Genomic DNA, 22,833 nt, shown 5'->3' on the forward strand with positions numbered 1-22,833 from the left:
TGCTGACTATACACCAGATACTGAGAGCTGCAACTCTGGTGCTTTCTTCTGGCTCCAAAGTTCCTTTCTAAGAATTTCTCTGCCCCTGTGAGGAACCTTCCTGCTAAATTCATTGAACAATTCAATAATCTGGGCAATGAAATAAATTGGGGAAGTGATCTCTAAAACTTCGTCTCAAAAGTTTCTTGTTCCTTCAGACTCCAAAGTGAGGATACCCTAGGGAACACAGACCCCATTTCTCTACTGCTTCTTAAGGGTGAGTTTGGGCAAAGTTGGCTCATAGCCTGCCCTTTCAGATCTCAGAAAAGCCACTAATGTGAGTAGAATTTTGCGTGCAAAGAGTGGAAGGACTTAGCTGCTTAATCCAGAGCAGTTTTGATGAGTGAGCAGGATAGAGACAAAACTCAACAACGTGTCTCAGAGATACATGATACAAAGGAAATGAAATGTACTTCCTTTAGGATTTTTGTGATATGTGTGGTGTTCAGAGCAGGGAATTGAGAGTCAGGAAACCTGGTTGTAATCTGATTCTGCCTCTACCTGTGTGACCTTGGACAGATCCTTTTCCATCTCTTGGAGAATGCAGAGCCCAACTAATCACCAAATGTTCTGTCTAGCTCTAACATTCATCGATAAAGTCTTGTGTCTAGTGAGTTCAGTTCTAGCAGGCCCAGCATGGTGGTTATTTGTCTGATATGGTCAGTCAAGCTCCAATTAGTATGTATTTGCAGATGGCCCACAGAGGAGAAATATCCTGTCCCATGTTGGAAAGCCAGAAGGTATCCGAACAGGAATGGGAACCCAGTATCCTGACTCCCCATTCAGTGCTATTTGCCTCCAGATCATTGCTCTAAAAACCTAAAGGCTTAAAAAAGAAAGGGAAGCTCAGAGCATTACATCATTTAATATGAGAAAACAGGGCCTCCTTCCTAATGAAATTCTCAGGACAGGCTTTGCTGAGGTGGCCATGAAGCCTGGTACTCTTCTGTGAGAAAGCATCTTATGCCTTGATATACAAGGGCCAGCAGTTTTCAAATCCCTCCTCACCCTCCTCCTGCTCCTCCTCCTCCTTTGTTTTGGCTGTACCCACAGCACATGAAAGTTCTCTGGGTCAGGGATTGAACCAGCATCACGGCAGCGACCCAAGCCGCTGCAGTGACAACACCAGATCCTTCACCTGCGATGCTGCAGGGGAACTCCCACAAACTTTTATTTTTAAGCACTTAAAGGCGATGTGGGAAATAGAAAAGACTGTGCCCCCTCTAGTAGAAGGTACAGGCATAGACAAGAGTAACCGTGATAAAGGGAACATTGCAAAGTGCTATAAAGTCACTTTGTTTTTCATCCAGGTCTCAGATTGCTCATCTGTAAGGTGAATAGGATGAACAAGTGCGGAGGTTGGCAGACTTTTACTGTAAAGGGCCAGGCAGTAAATATTATAGGTTTTGCAGGCCATCTGGTCTCTATTACAACTGCTCAAACTTGTTATTGTAGCGTGACAGCAGCCACGGATAATAAGGAAATGAGTAGGGATGTCCATGTAGTGTTTCACTAAGAAAACATGCTCACAGGTGTTCTCCTTCCTGAACAATCTGGAAACCTAAAATCAGCAGAGAATGATTCGCTTCTTCACCCAGCTACTACCTGTGGAGTTTCTCAGCTAGGGACCTTTTACTTTACTTTTTATTCTGCTCTGATAAGTTAGAAGCAAGATAAAGTCTTGGGGGGAATGATTCTAATCATAATTTACTTAAGAGTATTTCCAGGAAAAATAAATGATGTAGCATCGAACACAGACATACAGGAACTATTTTAGTCTTTCTTTTGACACTGGCTGCAAAAGAAAAAAAAATTAAAGCTAAAAATATTTCAGACAACATTATCAAGCTGACGTATTTCTTTGAGGATGCCTTTTATGAACTCAATGGAGAAATGATAAATGTTTGTGTAGTTATCAACACAGTCTGACTTAGCTTGTTCTGAGATTTTATACCAGGTTTTGAAGCTCTCAGTGTATTTGTTTGGGCCATATATGTTAAATATCTGACTTGCCTTGACCTCATATAGCAGCAGGAGGCCAAAGTTAAGGCTCTAGACTGATTGAAAAGCCTTGTTTGTATTTGAAGGATGACAGGCCCTTCTTTTTAGAGAGAACACAAGCTTAGCTAGAAAGGATGAGCCATCCGCATGAGATTCTGTTGGACAAGATAGCTCTGTGGGACACACCAGTGGTGAATAGATATGCAAGGTGGGAATAAGCCTGGTCCCTGCTCCTTACAAAACAGCAGACCCACATTCTGCCCCCAGGAATACTTCAGGGTGTGAAACTCCAGGAAAGTCTGCCACTCTTTCTTAAGTGCATTGCAGGCTATTTTCTTCCTGGCATTTTTTTTTTTTTAATTAAACCAACCAGCAGGAAACTCAACTAGACAAACCTGGTGCCTCCTTTGGAGCCAATTCAACCCTTTCTTGTCCCAGGGTTAACATTTGCCCCAAGGGTTCCCGTCAGTGGGCTGTACTGCCAGCTGTCTGATCTGGAGACAGAGTGCTGTGCCTCTTTGGGCCTGCCTCTGCTTGCTTGTAAGCAATTCACTGTGCTCCCAAAGAACCCATCCTAGCTAGGCTGAGGGGTTCCTTCCTTTCACTCCTTCAGTAACAGCTTCCCCCCCAAGTTGTCAGGAAAATATGGTAAGAATCACATTCTCAATTTTAAGGCTTCTTTTCCTCATAAAATTTTCTTAAGCTTTCAGCATGCATCTGCTGATGGGTGCCAGCAGATGACAAAATGAATACATAAGAAACAAACAAATATTAACTCAATATTGAATAACTCAACAACCGACCATGCCTGGTAAGATAGCTTGTTTCCATGGATGTGTGCATGCTTGTAGAAGATTTTACACGTATTCATGCAACAGAGTAGTCTCTTCTTCTGGTGTATGTTACGGGATTAAATATGAAATTAGATATTCATGGTGTTCTACAGGGAACAGCATGATATCTGGGTGCTCTGTCACCTGAATAAATTGGAAATATAAAACTAACAGAAAATGTTCTAGTGTGGAGGAGTGGCCATATGGATGATAAATAAGTTAACAAGATTTTTCTGAGTATGGGAAGTGCTGTGTGCTGTGAAGGAAATAAGCAGTGATGGAGAGTGACTGGAGGTAGTGGGCCCCCATTAGCGAGGGAGAGCAGGAGCGTGAAGGAGGCGAAGTCCACACAGACATCTGTACATGAGAAGGGAAACCAGGCCATAGGGAAGAATTCCAGAAGAGAAAACAGCATTGGCAAAAGCTCAGAGCAGGGCAAGAGCTTGATGCATTAGAAGAAAGAATTGGAGGCCAGTATGGTTAGTGAGTCAGGGGAGAGTGGTACAGAATAACGCTAGAGGGGGAGTGGGAGCTGCTTCATGCAAGGTCTTGTGGATCAGATTCAGAGTCTGGGTTTTATTTGAAGTTCAGTGGGACTGATGTAATGAGTCATGCTGAACCCAAAACCTCATGGTTCCTAGACGGATTCGTTTCCTCTGCGCCACAACAGGAACTCCTAATGAGTCGTATTTAGAAGGTTACTCTAACAGCTGTGCACAAAATGAATTGTAGATGTATAAGAGTGGAAGCAGGGAGTCCAGTTAGAAGGCTGTTAAGAACATCCATCGTGTGTGTGTGTATCTTTGAGAGATGACTTGAAGACAAAATAATCTGGACTCAGTGATGATGTGGATGTCAAGGGTGAGTGAGCCCAAGTCAAGGTTTTGGCTTGAGCAGCAGAGTGGATGGTGGTGCCATCTAGTGAGAAAGAGCAGACTACAGGAAGAACAGATTCCAAAAGCTCCCACTTGGAATGGTGACTTTGAGTGTTTATATCACCTCCAAGTGGGTATGTATAAGAGGCAGGTGCACAAATGGCCTTAAAGCTTATATACAAGGTCAGGGCTAGAAATATAAATTTGTGAATCACCAACAAATGTATGATTATTACAATCAAGGACCAACTGATGCTGCTCTGAAAGAGAGAGTGGCGGGCGGGGGGGGGGGGGGAGGGGGGCTATGGGAAGAGGGAGAGAAAGGGAGAGAGAAAGAGATAGTTTAGAATTAAACCCTAAAGAGCTCTGATGTTCATTCATTTGACAGACATTTATGGAATATCTTCATATGAGGCCTGTTTAGGGTCTGGGGATACAGTGAGAAAGAAGGCATAGTCCCAGCCCTCAAGGAGGTCAACCTAGCTGACTAGCTAGGAGTTGATTCAGGTTTTGTGGGGCCTGACACTTTTTAAAAAAAGGCATATAAAACATTGCTGCTAAATTAAATACAAGGCCTTGGAAAGGTTTTGTGTAGGGTAGAGATGGGCCCTGAAGTTTAATATTCATCAGCTCTGCAATAAATCCTTCTGTCATCATGGGGATGACAGAAAAGCAAAACTAATATCATGTGTATGATATGGTAAGTACTGAGGGATTTAGCACTGGGAGTGGACATCTCAACAGACCAGAAAGTCAGGGAAGACTTCCTAGGGGAGGTGATGGTTAGCTGAATCTTGAAGGACAAGCAGGAGTTGGCTGACTGAAAAAGGGGTAGGTGTCTGCCAGGCATGTGTAAAAGCCAGGGGAGTGAGAAAGCATGAAGAGACTATAGATGCACACCAATATAATAGCCGCTAGCTACATGCACCTACTGAGCTCTTGAAATGGAGCTAGTCTGAACTGATATGTGCTGTAAGTATGAAATAGACATTGGGTTTCAAAAGATTAATATTAAAAAAGTAAAATAGCTCATTAATATTTTTATATTAATTACATGTTGAATCATATTTTTGATCTATTGGGTTAAGTCAAGTACATTATTATTTTCACTTATTTCTTTTACTTTTTAAAAATGTGGCTACTAAGAAATTAAAAATTAGGTATATGGCTTGTCTTCTATTGGTATTAGACAACACTGGACTAGAGGTAAGCAAGAGATTAGTGTGTGCTCAGCTAAGGAGTGTGGACTCCTTCTTGAGAACGCTGAGCCCACAGAACATGGGGGAGGAACATGACATGCTTGGCTCAGAAAATCACTCTGTCTGAGGGGTGAACAGTGAACCAGGAGAGGAACAGATCAGGAGTCAGAAGGCTGTTGCAGGGTTGTAGGCAGGAGAATGGAGAGACGAGGCCAAATTTGAGGACTTTTAGGAACTAGGTCTGTTAGCTAATTGAACTTGAACTATGAAGGAATAGGGAGGGATTTGGGTAGACTTGGGTTTCCAACCAAGACAGATGAGTGGATCAGGGTGCAAGATTACTCAGGTGGGTTAAGGTAGGACTCATATCAGGGATTCATTAAATCTTTGTTGAATGTATGTTTAAAAAAAAAAATCACAGGAGTTCCTGTCGTGGCACAACAGAAACATCCATTTAGTAGCAATGAGGTTGCGGGTTCGATCCCTGGCCTCGCTCAGTGGGTTAAGGATCTGATGTTGCCATGAGCAACACCGGTGGTGTAGGTCACAGATGTCGCTGGGATCTGGCGTTGCTGGCTGCGGTGTAGACTGGCAGCTGTAGCTCTGATTAGACCCCTAGCCTGGGAACCTCCATATGCCCCGAGTGCAGCCCTGAAAAAACAAAAAAAAATCACAGACTTGGGAGTTCCCTGGTGGTCTACTAGTTAGGACCTGGCATGTTCACCTCTGCAGCCTGGATTCAATCCCTAATCTGGGAACTGAGATCCCACATCAAGCTGCTGAATGCCATAGCCAAAAACAAACAAACATAGACTGAAATATGTGGTGCAGGAAATGAATCATGGATGGTCTAGAAGAGGAGAGGTCAGTGATTAGCTGCTACCTCAGTGGGAGACAGGTGTTGGAGGTCAGGGGAACAAGCCCCAGAGAGGCTGCCACGTTTGCCACCCCAGGTCTCCATGAATGGCTGTAAGAGATCCTGTTGTTTATTTTCATTAAGTTGTGTCACAGGTGTTGGGGGCTTGGCTGGCACATCTTCTTTTTCCTTAGCTCCTTGGTTAATTTTAATGAGGAGAAGGAGAAGGCGGGATGGTGGGGCTAAAGAAAGAGGAGGATGATTGGTTTGATGTAAGAGGTGGATATGTGAATGTGTTTACAATAAGGGCATATTCTGAAAGCACCTACTTGCCGGTACAGCTACCCATAAATGGATCTTTCAGTCACACTCAAATGCGGACAAACATTTGCATCCATTTACTTGAAATGTCATTAACTTGAAACAGAGCCATTAGGAAATGTAAACCTGACTTCCTTATTTATGCTTGGGAAAAGAAATGTGATTTAGTAAAAACCACAAAACAAACCTCTGAATAGAGTTTAGGAGATCGGGGTTCTGTCTCTATCATGCTGTCACTGTCAGAATCTTTCTGTATATCAGTGTTGTCATCTGCCAGAATAGCTATAATAGTACTTATTCTTGTCTATTTCACAGAGTTAGTTGTACTGAATGAGAAAACGTGAAGGGCTTCAGAAAATTAGAAGCGCATACTAAGGTTAGGAGATATTCATATGTGCAGTGAACAGTGAAAAGGAAAAGTATTTTGATTTAAATAAATCTGAATGGTAGAGAAAGCATTAGACATGTGCTTTATGGGGCACAGGTCTCTCCTGCCCCTTTGTGGACAGAACCAGCCATTGCAAAGAGTAGCCTGGCCTCATGTAGTTCCTTGCCTCCAACAACTCATTGGGTGAGAGGTGGGCATGATAAATAGTGAGGTGGCTGGGCAGTGGGGTTTGGTGCTATAGCCTCCAGGATCCCAGCAAACTTAGAGGTGCATTATGAGGGAGTCAGGGGATCTGTTCAGCATATCCACAGTGCCCGCCCCCCATATTCAGATTGGTTATTTCCACTTTAATTCATTTGTATGTTTGTTTGTTCGTTAGTTCATTCATTCAACAGTGTGTATCCAAGCATTCAGACCTCTCCCATCCTTCAAAGATGACACAAATCTTACCTACTTTCAGAAGGCTTCCCTGTCCATCCCAGAACAGAAGCTTCATCTGTGCCTCTCATCTCTTCAGTCATATTCTGCTTTGTCATGTATTGGCATTATCATTAGTCTCACTTCCTTTCTGTAATTAGAATCCATGTCCTAAACATCTCTGTATCCCTACAGTACTAGTACAGTGCCAGGTAAACAACAGGTGCTTGGGAAATAACTGAATGAATGAAGAAATTGGATGGATTAGTAGGTGGGTGGCCCTGGATCAGGCAGTATTTTCTATATTTTCTGATTAGGCAGAGAAGGGAGTGTAGCAAGTCCAGTTCTGGCTGTGGAGGTTGGTGGAGTGGGAGAGGCAATGGGAAGGTAAAGACAATTATGAGGGGCAGCCATTAGTGACCCTGCTGCCTGAAGATGGCGCTGGAGGTCACTTGGGCGTATCTACTCATTCAGCTCTCCTTTACTGAACTTGTACTCTGTGCTAGACACTATGCCACAGCTCAGGGGAACAGAGGTGACTATATCATAGTTCAAAAAAACATGGAGTCTAACTGGGTAGTCAATATATATGAACAGTTTTTTTTTTTTTTAAAGTTTGAATGGTATTACAAGACAGTAAATGTGAAGTGGCAAGCTCATGGTCCATTTAGAAAGTACTGTGGGGAGTTCCCATCGTGGCACAGTGGTTAACGAATCCGACTAGGAACCATGAGGTTGCGGGTTCGATCCCTGGCCTCTCTCAGTGGGTTAATGATCCGGCGTTGCCGTGAGCTGTGGTGCAGGTCGCAGATGCGGCTCGGATCTCGCGTTGCTGTGGCTCTGGCGTAGGCCAGTGGCTACAGCTCCAATTCGACCCCTAGCCTGGGAACCTCCATATGCCGCGGGAGCGGCCCAGGAAATGGCAAAAAGACTAAATAAATAAATAAATAAATGGGAAGGAAAAAAAAAAAACCATTAAAAAAAAAAAAAAGAAAGTACTGTGGACTTAATGATTCTTTATCTTGGATTTTCTAGGGCTCGCCCCTTCCCCAGCTAGCTGCCCTATAGCTTCCCCAGAACACTAGCACTTATTTAATTATGGAGCTACATTTTGGTACCACAAAATGTGTCACTGTCGTTACACAACTTTGAGGAGAGAAGTATTGTACAGAACTGGAGTGAGGGTTGGGGTAGTGGCAACAGGGACCATTCTGGAGGGCTTTATTAAGAATTCACCCTGAATTTTCTGAAAAATTGGTAGGCATAGGGGAATGAAGAAGGCATTTAGGCAGAGGGGAAAAGCATGAACAAGGGACCAGGAGTTGCAATCAATCAGGTATATATAGGAGACCATTCATTCATTCATTCAACCAGTGTTTATTGAACCCTTGCTAAGTGCTGGGCAGTGTTCTCATGCTTGACATACAAGCCTGTGTCATGAATGAAATGGACAGTCTGCCTTCAAGAATTTAGTGGGGAAGTCAATTTATTTGTGTTTGTCAACCTAAAAATAATGTACTAATAAATTGGGGAACGTGCTATGAAGGAAAAGAACAGGAGTCCAAAAAAGAGAATTAGATGGATGGGTGCCTTAGCTTCCCAGAGGAAGGTGACATGTAAATAGAGCCCTGGAACATGGGAAGTGGAGAAAAGAGGGTTCAAAACAGAGGAGGAGGGACCATGTGATGAGGGTTTTGAGGTGGGTAAAGAGGATGGCACATTTGAGGGACTGAAAGACAACTGTAGCTGGTGTTACTGGACCTTAGTGAGTGGACATATTTGGGAATACTGCATGCAGGCTGAAGCCAGATTGCATAAGGCCAGGCTGGGGGTTTAGACATGTGAAGACATTTCCTGAGACCAGGTTATCTCTGGTTGTGTTTCTGTGTTCCAACATAAGGGCCCCCTGGAAAGAGAGGGAAGTGAGGCGGAAGGGTGAGGGTCTCTCTAAACATCTTGTGATTCCTGTCCATGTTTGCAGCTGGGCGATGGGGCAGTTGTGGTGGATGAGCAGCAGAATAACAAGAAGCTAAAGGTGGGTGTCATGTGGAGTCGACCCAATGGGGGCATTGGAGGATCTCAGAGGATGACCACAGACCTGGGGTACTGTGGCCCTGATGCTGGGAATCCTGGGCTGGGCTCAGGCCTAGGAAGCTCCTGGAAATGCTGCTAGAGTGAGCCAGGGAAGGCACCAGCTCCTTTGTCAGAGGGACTGTCACCTCCAGGTGGCCTTGGAGGAGATGCTAGTTTGGGAGCTAATTAAGTCCAGAATGTCACTGCTCACTCTGTCACGGGCTTGCTGTGTGAGCTTGGGCCTCAGATTCTGCATAAGTAAAATGACTGATCAAGTCCCACTTCATAGCCCCAGCATTCTGTGATTGATCTAAAAGCCCAATTACCTGTGGCTTTGGAATGCCCTCAGAACTAAGAGAAACAGATGAGGGGTGTTGTGGGAGTGGAGCATCTGAGGTTTCTGAAAAATGTGTTAGCTGCTTTGGACCTATGGGAGGCATTTGGGAAGAAGTATGCAGACCTTAGAAGAAGCTGGGGCCTGAATGAAACCCCACTCCAATGAAAATCCCTGCCTGTTGTGAACTGTTATATCACCATAGCCACTAGATGGCAGAAGAGTTCAGATCCAGAGGGTTGTTGGGGAAGGAGGGAGGAGGGACCCAGCCAGCAGTTTGTCTATCTTTGGACGTTCCCTTGTAAATCAGGTGCTGTTTCTATGTGTGTTACTATTGTTTAAAAAAAAATCAGGGTAAATTTAAAGATAAAATTGGCTTTATTCAATGATTCGTGAGTTGGGCAGCATCCCATTTGGCAAATAGAAAAGAGCTCCAGATTGTGTCAGGCAAGGTCACCTTCCTTTAGTGGCCAGCAGGGGTCTAATTGGGTAGATTACTCACTGGTGTGCTTACATGTAATCACTGGAGAGGCTGAAACTGCAGTTAGGTCAGGTATTTTACATCTCAGTTTGGTGATGTGGGCAGAGCACAAGTGACTCTACTTGGGGGCCTCTTGTCTCTTTTTGTAATACTGTGAATGAGTGTGTGTCACATCTGTGTGTCTGCCCATATAGATGTGTGTATGTATGTGCCTTTGAAGGTCTCTTGAGCACGTGGGAAGAAAAGAAAGGGCTGTAATCAGAAGACCTCGGTGCTGGTCTTGACTCATTCATTTATGCCTTACGTGACCTTTGATAAGCCACCCAGCCTTGTAGGGTTGTCATTGCTTTTTCTATAGATGGGAATTATAGCCTTGCTTCTCTCTGGGGGTGGGACAGTGATAAAGCACCATGACGATTTTTGTGGACTGTGAGGGGCCGTGCCCACTCACAGCGGGTCTGTTTTTGAGGTGTGTGGCGGGGTGTGGGCTTTGAGGGTGTACTCACAGGGAAGGACAGACCTTGGTACTGTGGTGACCTTGGTGCACCTTGTCTGTTCCCTATTAAGAGCTCGTGAGATTACTTGGTATGTAGAATTAGCCAGTCATGGCAGAGTTGAGGGAAGGCTGAGAAAGAAAGCACTGTTGAGGTGAAAGAAGAGAGGGGGCCAGGCTAAGACTGAGGCCTGATCTCTACGGGATGAGGCAGGGTTAGTGAGGCCCTTGTGTGGCTCCTCCCCTGGCTGGGGCAGGGCCCCACTGAGGCCTGCGTGGCTCTCTCCTGCTCAGCTTCCATCTGTGCTGACCCGAGGGAGCAGCTCGGCCTCTCTGCACAACAGCACCATCCGAAGCACCATCTACCAGCTTATGCTCCACAGCCTGGACCCTCTGGGGGAAGGTAAGCAAGGCTTCCCCAGACCTGGGTGGTCTCCCTGTCCACGCCTTCCCTCCTGCAGCTGGACAGAAACTGGGGCCTGCAGAACTGAGAGGCTGTGGGTGAACTGAGGGTGAGAGTGGGAAGAGGATTAGAAGAGGAGAGTGGTTGGTAACGGTATAGACAATCTGGGAATACTCACGGGAGAGGGCCCTGAGGAGCCAAGGTCCTGAGGCATCCACGTCTATCTCCCTGTCTCTGTGCCCCTCCTGTAAAACGAAAGAGTTTGTCGGCAGTGAGTGAGGCCGAGAGTGCCCCGTGCCCTGCACTGGTCTCTGTTGGGGCTGCCTAAAGTGACTTCCTGATAAAGCCCATTCCCATGAGTCAGTCCCAGCGTCTCACAGAATCTCCAGCCAGATGCTGTGCTTCAGGCTGACTGGCCAGGCCCACACCTGGGGGACCTTCCATAAGCCCTGTAGCTGGAAGCTCTGAGTGGTACTTCCCTTTGCTCTGTGTTCAGCTCTGGATTCCTAGGAAGCCTGCTGACCCCTCCCTGAGCCAGGAATCCCAAAGGACACCCTGGGGAGCTGCCAGGACCACTTCTGGGAGCAGTGAGGGTCCAAAGTGCAATGGGAGCTGATGTCCAACTTGACAAATGGATGGAGTTAGCTGAGATTCTCACCATCCACCTTACCAAGTCCTGCCTTCTACCCTGCTTCCCCAGAGAGCTGCCCCCAACTTGCTTTGCAGGCTCTTAAAGAGCATCCTCAGGTACGCTTCTGTTCTCCTTGGGCACCTCTGTCTCTGGGACTGTGATGCAGAACTGGGAACCCAGGCAGGAGGCCCATCAAAGAAAGGTTGGCCTTTGGGCAGAAGCCAAGGAGTTAGACTGCAGTTGGGCGGGAGGCTGAGAATTGAGCCAAATGTGACACAGAGACTGACCATGAGTCCCAGGGACAAATTTTAGGGGCCTCAGAATTTCAGGCCCTGAAGTGTCTCCTTCACATACAGTAGTGAGTAGCTGGTTGTTTAAAACAGGCATATTGTACTACGAAAAGCAGAGTCAAAGACAAGGTGATCAAACTCTCCCTAGAAAATCCTTAAGAGGCCACCCCCAAGTGTCAGCTCCAAAAAAATAGTACCCTGGGGTTAGAGTCTACAGCACTGGGCAGCCTGTGGGTGATCAGTGCTGGGGACATGTCTGGCTTGGGCACAGGAAGCTGTATCCCAGCGTTAGGCATGGCCCTCCTTGTGGAATCACCGACTCTAGCACAGTCCTAAAGATAAAGACCCTCTCTGGAATGGCACAGCAGGGCCCCCTGCCTGGACCACGAATATGACCAGCAGCCGTCTGCTGGCCTACTTGTTGTAACAGGATTATGTGATGGCCAGGCCAGGCTGAGGTCAGGGGAGATTGATACCAAGGAGATGATCCGGCTGCCCTGAGAGTTGAGAGGCCACGTGAGGAAACAAGTGCTGGGGGAGCCAGTGACATTCATCCCTAGGAAAACAAGTGTGCTTGGCACCTTGCATGGGTGTGTGGTGGGCATGAAAGGGCGCTCCTGAGGAATGACTGCTGGTGTACCTGGGATGCAGACCTGCTCAGAGAAGGCAGCTCTGATTCTGCATTCCAAGATTCCACCCAGTAGGGGCTGGGACCACACACAGCTTGGATGAAGGCCTTTGTTCCCAGCACTTTCCAGATACATGTTTGTGTTTCCATATGCTGTTTCCAGATGGCTGTCCAGATGTTTCCACGCTTTCCAGGTGTTCCAACTCTTTTCACAGAGCTGATCTGTGGTCTGAACTCTTCATTTGGCAAGGGGCTTTGCCCCTCTAGAATTCCATGTGATTTCACTCAAGACGTGTGTGTGAGACAAAGATAGAAACAGAGAGAGGCCCTGCAGCTGACCTGCTTTCCTCTGTGGCATGGGAAATGAAAGGTCGGGGCGTGTGATGAGGGAGGAGAAAGAAAGGGGGGTGATTTTCTTGCCAGCTCCTCTAGCCAAGAGTCAGCAGATATTTTCAGCACCAGGACTGGAACCAGGGAGCCCTCCTTTGGTAAGTTATGTGTTGTTCAACAGAAGTCTGCAGTGCCTGGTCAGTGCCAAGGGGGTACTGGAGCTGTCTGGATGAGGGAGGCAGTGGTGTGCCTGCCTCCTGACACATTGGTTCTGACAAGGACTTGCTGAGCAGGCCCACTGGGATGCTTCGAGCGACCGCACATGCCAGAGTGATGGCTCTGCAGAATGGAACCTATTGCCAGAGGTGGCTGCAGCTGAACCAAGCTGATTGTTTAGGAGACAGGTTGACAGGAGGAAATTCCAGACCTGCTAATGTGTCCTGCCCAGCCTGGACCCAGGCAGTGCAGAGTTGCTTCCTGGGTGGGACAGCTGCTATCAGCTACTATTCTTGTCAGCTCATCATTGTTGTCATAGCTAAAACTTACATAGTGCTTTCTAGGTATCAGGCACTGGTTTAATTAGGCATGTTCATATGTAAATTCATGTACTCCTTAAGGAATTCTGCAAGATACTGCAGGTGAAGAATTTGACATACCACAGATCACCCAGCCAGGCCCATAGCTAGCAAGTGGCATGACTGGGAGTCAGACCCAGGCTGGCCGGCTCCAGAATCCAAGCTAACATAACAATACAGCAGTTAAAGTGTTTTTACTTATTTCGTCTCATGGACCCCCATATCAGTGCTTTGAATATATCGTTGCCTTTTTAGAGAGGGGACACTGAGGCTTAGAGAGGTCACACAGGCTTCCCAAGGTCACCCAGCACTCACAGGGCAGAGCCAGCCTGGAATTCGGAATAGACCCCACAGTGCTACTTTGTTCTATCCCTTGTGCCGTTGTCCTCACCTTCACAGAGTACACAGGTGTGACGAGGACCCTCGTGAGCCCCTGCACCTCAGTCTCTGTGCCTCTCACCTTGAAATTATGCATGTAAAGTTTTTGGCATGTTGTCTAGAACCTAGTCATGTTGAAAGAGAATTGCTTTCCCCACTTTTCTTGCCTGAAAATCAGGGCAGCATTACTCTGTGCATGATGCCCTGTGGACCGCCAGGCACAGAGGCACAGAGTGTGCACAGGGACCAGAAGGAGGCGTTGCTCGGGTCCCAGGTGTCCTGGGTCAGATGGGGTGTGGCAGGGAGCTTGGCGATCAGCTATTTCCCCTTTCCCACTGGAGAGGGAGGGCTCATGAACATGACCACCAGTAGTGCCCTTGGAACCACAGCAGTGCTTCTAGTAAATTCATACAAAGTAAGCTGCAAGGGACCTTACAGACAGTCTAGTCCAAAGACAGCAAAAATATCTCCCTGTCATTATTTCTTCATTCCCCGCCCATTGTAGACATCACCAATGAATCATGGTACTCTCCTACCAAGCAGAGATCTGAATTCTCAATTCAGCTGCCGTTACCTGTGTTCATAAAGGAAATAAATCCTATTTGTTGCCCCCAAGTCCAACCATGTCATTTTATCAGGAAGGAAATAGGCCTAGAGAGGGGAGGTGACTAGCCTGAGGTTGCAGCCAGTTAGTAACAGTGTAGGGAACTTAAGGCAGGAATTGGGCACCATGAACAAACCTCATAGACTTGCAGCTTCCAGGCCAGTCTTTTCCATCCACTTCAGCGGCTCTGGCCATCAGCTGACCAGCCTGACCTGAAGGGTATAGCAGGTTACTGTAGTCTTGGATAAGATGTGTTTCCTTTTTCATTCACAGCCCAGCTCTCCAAGGACAAGGAGGTGGAGAGCTTGAATCAGGAGGCCAAAGCCAAGTTTCAGGCCAAAGCAGAGCGCAGACCAGAAGGTGAGGGGATGCTGAGACCAGTGGATTGTTCTCCTGCCGCCTTCCTCCCTCCTGTCAGCCAGGGGCTGACACACCTCTTGGCCTCTCTGAGCCAGTCAGCTGGCATGATGAGCTGATGCTGCCCTGCACTCCATTGTACTCCAGCCGCCTCCTTCCAGGGTGCTCCCTTCCTGACGTGGCTACGGCCCAAGGGTGGCCCTGGACAGCTCCCTCTGCATTCTCCTCACATGGGGCAGGCAAGGCCTAGATGGGAATTGTTGAACTTCCACTTCTTTTTTGCCAAGTCTTGTCCCAAATGAGATTCTACTGGACTCTGTTTCTTCTTCCTGTCACTTATACATAAAGGATAGTGCAGCTAGGGAATTGGTCTGAGACCATCCCCAGTGAGGGAAGGCCATCAGGAGTCTGGTGACACAGATGTCCAGCATCCATGTGGCAACTGGGATGGGAGAGTGAGAAAGCTACCGCCCTGGGGGTTCTGCACAGCACACCAGGCCTGCCTCATGCACCCAGCAACTGTTGCGGGGAGGGAGGTAGAGTAGCTTTCATTGTTCCCATTCTATGGACAAGGAAACTGCGGCTCGGCGAGGTCAAGTGACTTGTCCAAAGTAATATAGCCAATGGAGTTCCTGTCATGGTGCAGTGGTTAATGAATCCGACTAGGAACCATGAGGTTGGGGGTTTGATCCCTGGCCTTGCTCAGTGGGTTAAGGGTCCGGCGTTGCCGTGAGCTGTGGTGTGGGTCACAGACACGGCTCAGATCCCACATTGCTGTGGTGTAGGCCAGCGGTAACAGCTCCAATTAGACCCCTAGGCTTGGAACCTCCTTATGCCACAGGAGTGGCCCTAGAAAAGGCAAAAAGACAAAAAGACAAAAAAAACCCACAACAACATAAAGTAATATAGCCAAGAAGTAAGAAAGCCTGTACCTAAACCTAGATCTCCAGACTTTCCAGACTTTCTTTCTCCCTTCCCCACAGTCCTATTCCAAGGCTCCCTCGCTGCCGCCTTTGAAATCATTGGGCTCCTCTCCATGCAATTGGTGGAGGTCAGGTCCTGAGGCCTGGGGCTTGTCCTTTTTCTCAAGCTGTTCACAGCATCCTTTGCTATGTTGCCAGGATGGAAATGTCTGTGAATCCAGGGGAAGCAAGGAGAGCCACTTCCCAGCTATCCTCTCATCTGCAGAGATCTCTGTGGACTGTGCAGTCACAATTCCCAGCACATCCTTTCACTTTTCTTATTAACAAGAAACTCCCCAGACAAACCTTCTGAGACCATGAAGTGGACAAGTCCAGTAGCCCTGTCGCCATTCACACCAGTCTCTCTGCCAGCTGTGCTCAGAACCTGGCCCACTCTTCTGACCTATCCCCTGTTTGTCCTTTAAAGAGGAGGAGCCAGCCAAGCTCCCTGCGGTCCGGGTCACACCAGCCCCTGCTCCAGACGTCAAGGGAGATCAGGAGGAGGATCCTGGCAGTCAGGTAGGCACAAATCTTTTCTTAGGATGTGGAATTGAAGAGGCCCAGGGAAGGACTTGCTGACCAAAAATCAGTCCTTCCTGAAAGTTGGAAATGCTTTTTGAGGTTCATTGCTCTGGGGTGAGCACTGCCCTTTCTCTGAAAATCAGATACCTCATGGGGCCAGTTAACTCACTGTAGCACCTTAGTGCGAGTGAGGTAATACATATGAGAATGGGCTGCCAGCTATTGCTTGCCATAAAAGCATAAGGATAACTGTTAGGGGGCTGTCAGCAGCTAGGGGCAAGTGAGACCGGGCTGCTCAAAACACGGGGAGGGTTGCTGGGCAAAGGCCTTGGGACCTTCCAAGGCACCTCAGCCTCGGTTCACAGGGCTTCCTCAGTCCTGACATTGCTGCCTTTATAGCCTCACAGCCTCTCCTTCCACCTTGCTCCAGCCGTACTGGATTTTCTGCCTCTGTGCTTTTCTATTTCCAGGCCTTGGCTCACATGGCCTCCTCCCTCTAGAATGCCTTTTTCCATTCTGTCTTTGTATATCCTAATCTCACCCACCCTCCAAGCTAGTGTAAATATCTCTTTGGCCATGGAGCTTCCCTGACCACCCTTCCCCCAGTATGCCCATGGAGGGTACTTTGTCCCTCTCCTAGGGCTCTAATCACTGCCTCCCTTGTACTCTTATTTATGAGTCTGTTTTTGTTCCCCTGCTAGATGGTGAGCTTTCTGAAGGCAGACCCCATGCCTGAATCATCTGTCTCCCTGCTAGATGCACTATGCCCTGCATGTGGTTATGCTCAGTAAGGGTTGAGTGACTGACAGTAAATAAGCATTTAATTTGCTAGTTCCATCCTTGCTTGTTTTCTGTTCGACACCCAGAAGCACTCAATTATATCTTGGCCTTAAGTCAGCAACTTTGGTTTCAGTGTCTAAGACATGTTCATTGGTAGCATGAGTGTCCTGAGTAGGCCACTGACAGCCAGCTTAAGTAAAAGGGATTAAGAGGATACGGAGGTATTATCTCCTGGAATCCCAGGGCAGAAAGTGAAACTTGGTCCCACAAGGAGGTGGACCTAGGCCTGAGAAGGCATCTGTGACCCTGGTGGCCTCTCACTCTATGTCCTGCCCTCCCTCATGTCCCCTTCTCCATGTTCAGGCTCTATCTCAGTCTCTTCTGGCAGCTGGGCTCCTTTGCTTCCTTATTAGCACACATTGACCTAAACCACTACCCCAGTGCTCTAGTCCACAGGGGGATCAACCAGTGACTGGCTCCCTTTCTCAGAAGAGAGGGAATCTGTTCAAACCAGGTCATGGGTCAAGGATACAACCTATGTCCAATGAGCTGTGGCAAGGAGATATGGGGTGCTTTGATTCCAACATGGGAGAAGGGAGCCACCCGTTCAGGGGCTATTGGAGGTGACATTTGTCAGAGAAGAGGGTGCAGACTGGGCAAACACTCCCATACCTATTGATTTAAACAACTTTTCATTTCCTCCAGGAAGCCTTCTCTCCTGATGGGTGTGGGGAGGGAGGGAGGGCAGGAATTACTTCAGACTTTATCTCACTCTTCATTCCCAACTGAAAGCACAGGCCTCATTGATATTGATGTTTGACTTCTTCATTGGGTGCTCTGAACCCTGGTTGCCTATTAGAATAATTTGGGGAAGCTTTAAAAACTGCCCAGACCCTACTTTCAACCAGTTAAGTCAGGATATCTAGGGTGGATCCTTGGGCATGAATGTTCCTAAACCCTCTAGGTGACTTTAATATATAGCAGAGTTGAGAATTACTGAGCATCCCATGAAGGCTGGCAGTGTCATGAAATTTGTTATGGACGATATAGTCCATGAGCATACAGCCCAGGTCATTTGCTCAAGGGATTGGACCAGCACATTGTCATAGGTGGTTTTCTTTGTTTCTGTTTTTGGCCATGCCTATGGCATTCAGAAGTTCCTGGGCCATATATCGAACCTGCACCACAGCAGTGACAATGCCGGATCCCCAACCTACTGAGCCACCTGGGAACTCCTCTTATAGGTTATTTGAGAGCCTAATCTGAGGACCCTTAGAATCAATGGCTTTTAGAATACATGGAGTCAGTCCAGGGTTCCCAAACACTGGCCTACAGATGCATTTATTAGAAACACTTGTGAGCATATTAAAATAGATGCCTGGCTTCCAATCCTAGAGATTCTACTTCATTTGGTCCAGATGGGGCAAAGAAATCTATATTTCTAATAAGCTTCTAGGTTACCAGGTTTGGGAACCAAAGATTTTATTCGGCCCTGATATTTGCAAAGCAGAGTAGTTTGGTGCTTCACAGGGCAAGAGTTGGACTGTCCATATTCACCTCCCAGTTTCATCATTTACAAACAGTGTGGACATAGGCAAGTTATTTAACTACTCTGTATCCTGGTGTCTTCATTTGTCAGATGGGTTTAGTTCTGTCTGTCTCATACATGAATTGACTCATGAAACAAAGTAAGTGCTAGGGGTTGTTGTTATTACACCATTTAGCATGCTGCCTGGCACATAAAACCCCTCAATAAATAGGTATCATGATCGTTTTACACATGTAAGATAACAGAGCAGTTTAGTAGTTTTAGTGGACTCAGCAGTGTGATGTAACAACCAGAAGATACTGTGCTGTACCAGGCAACTTAATGAAAGCACAGAATCGATAACAAGGAGGGTAATGATCCTGTTCGACTCTGTGAGATGTTCTGTTTTATTTTATTTTTTATTTTTTATTTTTTTTTTGTCTTTTGCTATTTCTTGGGCCGCTCCCGCAGCATATGGAGGTTCCCAGGCTAGGGGTCTAATCGGAGCCGTAGCCACCGGCCTACGCCAGAGCCACAGCAACGCGGGATCCGAGCCGCGTCTGCAACCTACACCACAGCTCACAGCAACGCCGGATCGTTAACCCACTGAGCAAGGGCAGGGATCGAACCCACAACCTCATGGTTCCTAGTCGGATTCGTTAACCACTGCGCCACGACGGGAACTCCTCTGTTTTATTTTAGAAGCCTCCTCATGGGGCGTAAGCTAACTCGAATGAGTTCACCAAGAAGAGGAGGAGGCTCTAGGCCATAGTATGGGGGAATGATAGAAGGAGTGGGAATCTTTCACCCAGAGAAGAGAGCTGTTTCATGGAAGAGGATTAGCCTTGTTCTGTGTGGCTCCAAAGAGCAAACCTCTGAATAGGGGGTAGAACCTTGATATGAATATGTACTTCAAACCAGAGTTTTTGAGACGACTGAAACTGCTTTAGTTGGTGATAATCCATCCTCAGAAAGGATCAAATAAAGACCAGACCACCACTGGATGGGAGTGTTGTGAAGGGAATTTTGCTGAATGATTGTGCTAGCTCTTTCCTCATACTCAAGATTTTAGATTCATTCTGAGAAGAACAACAACAAAAAAAAAAAAAAAAAAAAAGAGGAGAAGTTGGAACAGAAACAGAGCAGTTATTACACATCAACCTGTTGGCTTTGGATTGCAGGGAGATGTGGCTGGAGCTGAGAGCACAGGTGAAAGGACAGGTGATGAGGGTGACACTCCTGCCAAAGGTGAAAATGGAGAGCCAAATGGAGGTGAAGCTCAACTAAAAGGTGAAAGTGAAGAAAAAGAAGAGAATGAAAGTGAAGGTGACATCCAGGTAGAAAGGAAAGATGATGAAAGTGGAGGTGAAGTCCAAGCAGAAGAAGACCGTGAAATAAAAGATGAAGAAGGTGAAACTGGAGAGCAGGAATCGAATGCTGAAAATCAAGGTGAAGCCAAAGATGATGAGAAAGGTATGGATGGTGAAGGGGGAGGTGATGGAGATGACAGTGAAGATGAGGAAGAGGAAGAAGAGGAGGAGGAGGAAGAGGAGGAGGAAGGGGAGGAGGAGGAAGAGGAGGAAAATGAGGAGCCTTTGTCCCTGGAATGGCCTGAGACCAGGCGGAAGCAGGCCATTTACCTCTTTCTCCTGCCCATCGTGTTCCCGCTGTGGCTGACGGTACCTGATGTCCGGAGGCTGGTGAGTTTGCCCAGCTGTCCCAGGCTGTCTCTCCCCAGGGAGGCTGTGGGGTCGCTGGCACTAGTACTCAGGAGGAAGCAAGGGACAGGGAAAACCGGCTTGGCAGGGCTCAACCACCGAGAGGCTCTGGGATGGAATCTGCAGCTCTCAAGGGGACAGTGCACATAAGTGGACCACTGATGGGCTTGGGAGGCCCTTGAATGTGCTTATTTCCATCACTAAAGCAATGTGAACTAGTGCCTCCTAGAGTCCTACCTGTTTCTTGATTTTAATATGGGAATGGTGCCACTGCACACCCTCTGTATTTCACAGGGATATTGTGCAAACCCACGGTGATAAGTGCTATTTCTATCTAGCATTCCTATTTATAGGGAAAGGTCTGACTAACATATTCCACCATATTTCTGTCTCTGGATCTAGAGAGGGTTGGGTGGGGAGAGGTCATGGAAGCCAAACCAAATACCTATATTGGTCTGGTTCTAGGGCAAGTAAATAGTTCTCTTCAGTTTGGCAGTCCTACTGTCTGGACTTCCCTATGGGCCACCAACCCCATCCTCTTCCAGACATCTCAGGATCCTCACCGGAGACCGAGGTCTCGCCTCAAACATTCCCACATCCTCTCCATTGCTCCTCCAGCAGATCATGTCACTGATTCTGTGGTTCCCTCAGAAGAGCCAACCACCATTTGCCTCTGCAACTTATTTCTCTTCCTTTTCAAACAGGAGGCTAGGAAGTTTTTTGTTATCACCTTCCTGGGATCCATCGTGTGGATAGCCATGTTCTCATACCTCATGGTGTGGTGGGCTCACCAGGTAAGTGTGCAGCAGGAACTAAAGCCTCATCAGCGGGGTCACAAGGATTCTTTTCCATAAGGAAAAGAATTGCCAGTGCCCAGGGAATGGTGAGGACCAAGGGAATTTGTGGTTAATACATTGTTTGTAAAGGCTTAAGGGTAGACTTTATACCCCAGGCAGTGTAGTCACAATGTCACGTGACTCTTCTCTCTTGTAAAGTATGTGTATCACTGTCATTGTAACGTGACAGAAGGCCCTTCACAACCTGATCCAGCGGACCGTTCCTTATTAGCCTTACTCCCTATTTTCTCTGTTATGCAACCCCCCCCCCCGGCCCCCATTTTTATCCACCTGGTAAAATCATACACACTTATGAGAGCAAGCTCAGTTTTGCCTTCCCTCTGGCACTTAACGTCTTCCTCTGAGGGCCCATGGCTTTTTCTTCTATCTGGAATAGTGCACTTAGCACAGAGCTATATTGTTGTTTACATGCTTTTCTCTTTCAAGCTAAGAGTCGAGTCAGGGTAGTCCTGCTCAAACTTCTACTTCTAAGCTTCTAAAACATTCCTGGCACATAGCAAGTGTCTGTGGTTCTGGAAATGGAAACGTGACCTGACAGGTGTTTGGAGGGGCAGTTCTTTTGGGAAGGTAGAGGTGTTGTAGTTGGAATGACATTAAGTGGCATCACAGATGGACTTTTAATCCAATTTAGAAAAGAAACAGCATCATTCCCTGATGCCTTGAGCAGAGGCCCCATTCTTTCTCTCCTTGGCCCATCTCCCCATTGCCCTACTACACACTGGCCAAGGGAATGTGAACTCTGTGGAAGGTGTTGGTCTTGCACAAAATAGTATATGGCTGGTGCTTTGAAGAGCCTCAGATTTTTCAGCTGCTGTTGCCATGGTTTCTCATTAATGTTACTATTTACCAGGTTGGTGAAACAATAGGGATTTCTGAAGAGATTATGGGTTTGACAATCCTAGCAGCAGGCACGTCAATTCCTGACCTCATCACCAGTGTGATTGTCGCTCGGAAAGGCCTGGGAGACATGGCCGTGTCAAGCTCTGTGGGCAGTAACATATTTGATATCACTGTGGGGTGAGTGGCAAAGTTGCTTTTTAAGGTATATTGAGTATTACTAGAAAACACTGTGTTGGCTTTCTGCTGGTTTTCTGCTCCATGCCTTAGATACGGAATAAAAGGGCATTTGTTAGTCGTTTCCGCAAGGCAACAAGGTATCCTCCCTTCATTCATCACAGCCACATAGGCTAATACAACTAAACTGCTGCCTCAAGTATAACTGACTGGAATTTATAAGTGAATTAAAAAATGAAGTCCCTTAAACTCTATTACCAAATACAGTCAAATGCTCTGCTTACTGACCTCCAAGGAGGTGGAGGTGGGCTTGGAGGGAGCAATGACTTGGTCTAACTTCCGGGTATTCCCGCTCCTTTGCATTTGCACTCCTGCAGCTCAGAGGCTCTAAAAGCCTTTTGTATAAATAAGCAAATGCCACATATTCCTGTAGGGGTTCCCTTACCCCCTCCTCCCAACTGTGTCAGAGCACAGCACCTGCACTATTTTAATTTCCCCATCATGTCCTGGATTTGGGTGGTGGCTTTGGTTTCTTTAATTTGAATGTGTATATGTGTGTGTTTGCAGGGTGGAGCAGGTGAAAGGGAATAGGAGAGCCCTGCTCACTAAAGGATACAAAGAAGTGTTATCCTGAGCTAGGCCTTGATGATTTAGATATTGGAGTCACATATCTACTGACCTGGGTTAGTTACAGAAGTCACGAAGGATGAAGAAAACAAACTCAGACCCAGAAAATCCGTTTTAATCTAGGCTCTCCCATGTATTAGCTGTGAGTCCTGAGGCATATAAATTTAGTTTCCGTGAACCTTAGTTTCCTCATCTGCGAAATGGAGCTAACATTTTCTGCCCTATTTCATAGGCTTGTGTGTATGTGTAAACGTAAGTGCTTTCTGAGTTGTAAAATCCTTTTAAGTATATGGGATTATTATAAACATTAAGACTATCA

At 46.9% G+C, this 22,833-nt stretch overlaps 1 protein-coding gene across 6 annotated transcripts in view; it reads left to right on the forward strand.

Moving 5' to 3' along the window:
- SLC24A1 (solute carrier family 24 member 1) overlaps positions 1-22,833 on the forward strand; it is a 58,849-nt gene that overhangs the window by 29,814 nt on the left and 6,202 nt on the right. For 4 of the 6 annotated variants that reach the window (XM_021100193.1, XM_021100209.1, XM_021100199.1 and 1 more), the window contains exons 3-9: positions 8,911-8,964; positions 10,605-10,713; positions 14,423-14,509; positions 15,896-15,987; positions 19,480-19,998; positions 20,721-20,810; positions 21,724-21,890. In XM_021100193.1, the coding sequence (XP_020955852.1) occupies positions 8,911-8,964; positions 10,605-10,713; positions 14,423-14,509; positions 15,896-15,987; positions 19,480-19,998; positions 20,721-20,810; positions 21,724-21,890 (1,118 nt within the window). The remainder of the gene's footprint in view (positions 1-8,910; positions 8,965-10,604; positions 10,714-14,422; positions 14,510-15,895; positions 15,988-19,479; positions 19,999-20,720; positions 20,811-21,723; positions 21,891-22,833) is intronic. The other 2 variants (XM_021100202.1, XM_021100201.1) reach the window with 2 other exon arrangements.

Source organism: Sus scrofa, chromosome 1 (assembly GCF_000003025.6).
Source record: "Sus scrofa isolate TJ Tabasco breed Duroc chromosome 1, Sscrofa11.1, whole genome shotgun sequence".
Taxonomy (NCBI): domain Eukaryota; kingdom Metazoa; phylum Chordata; class Mammalia; order Artiodactyla; family Suidae; genus Sus; species Sus scrofa.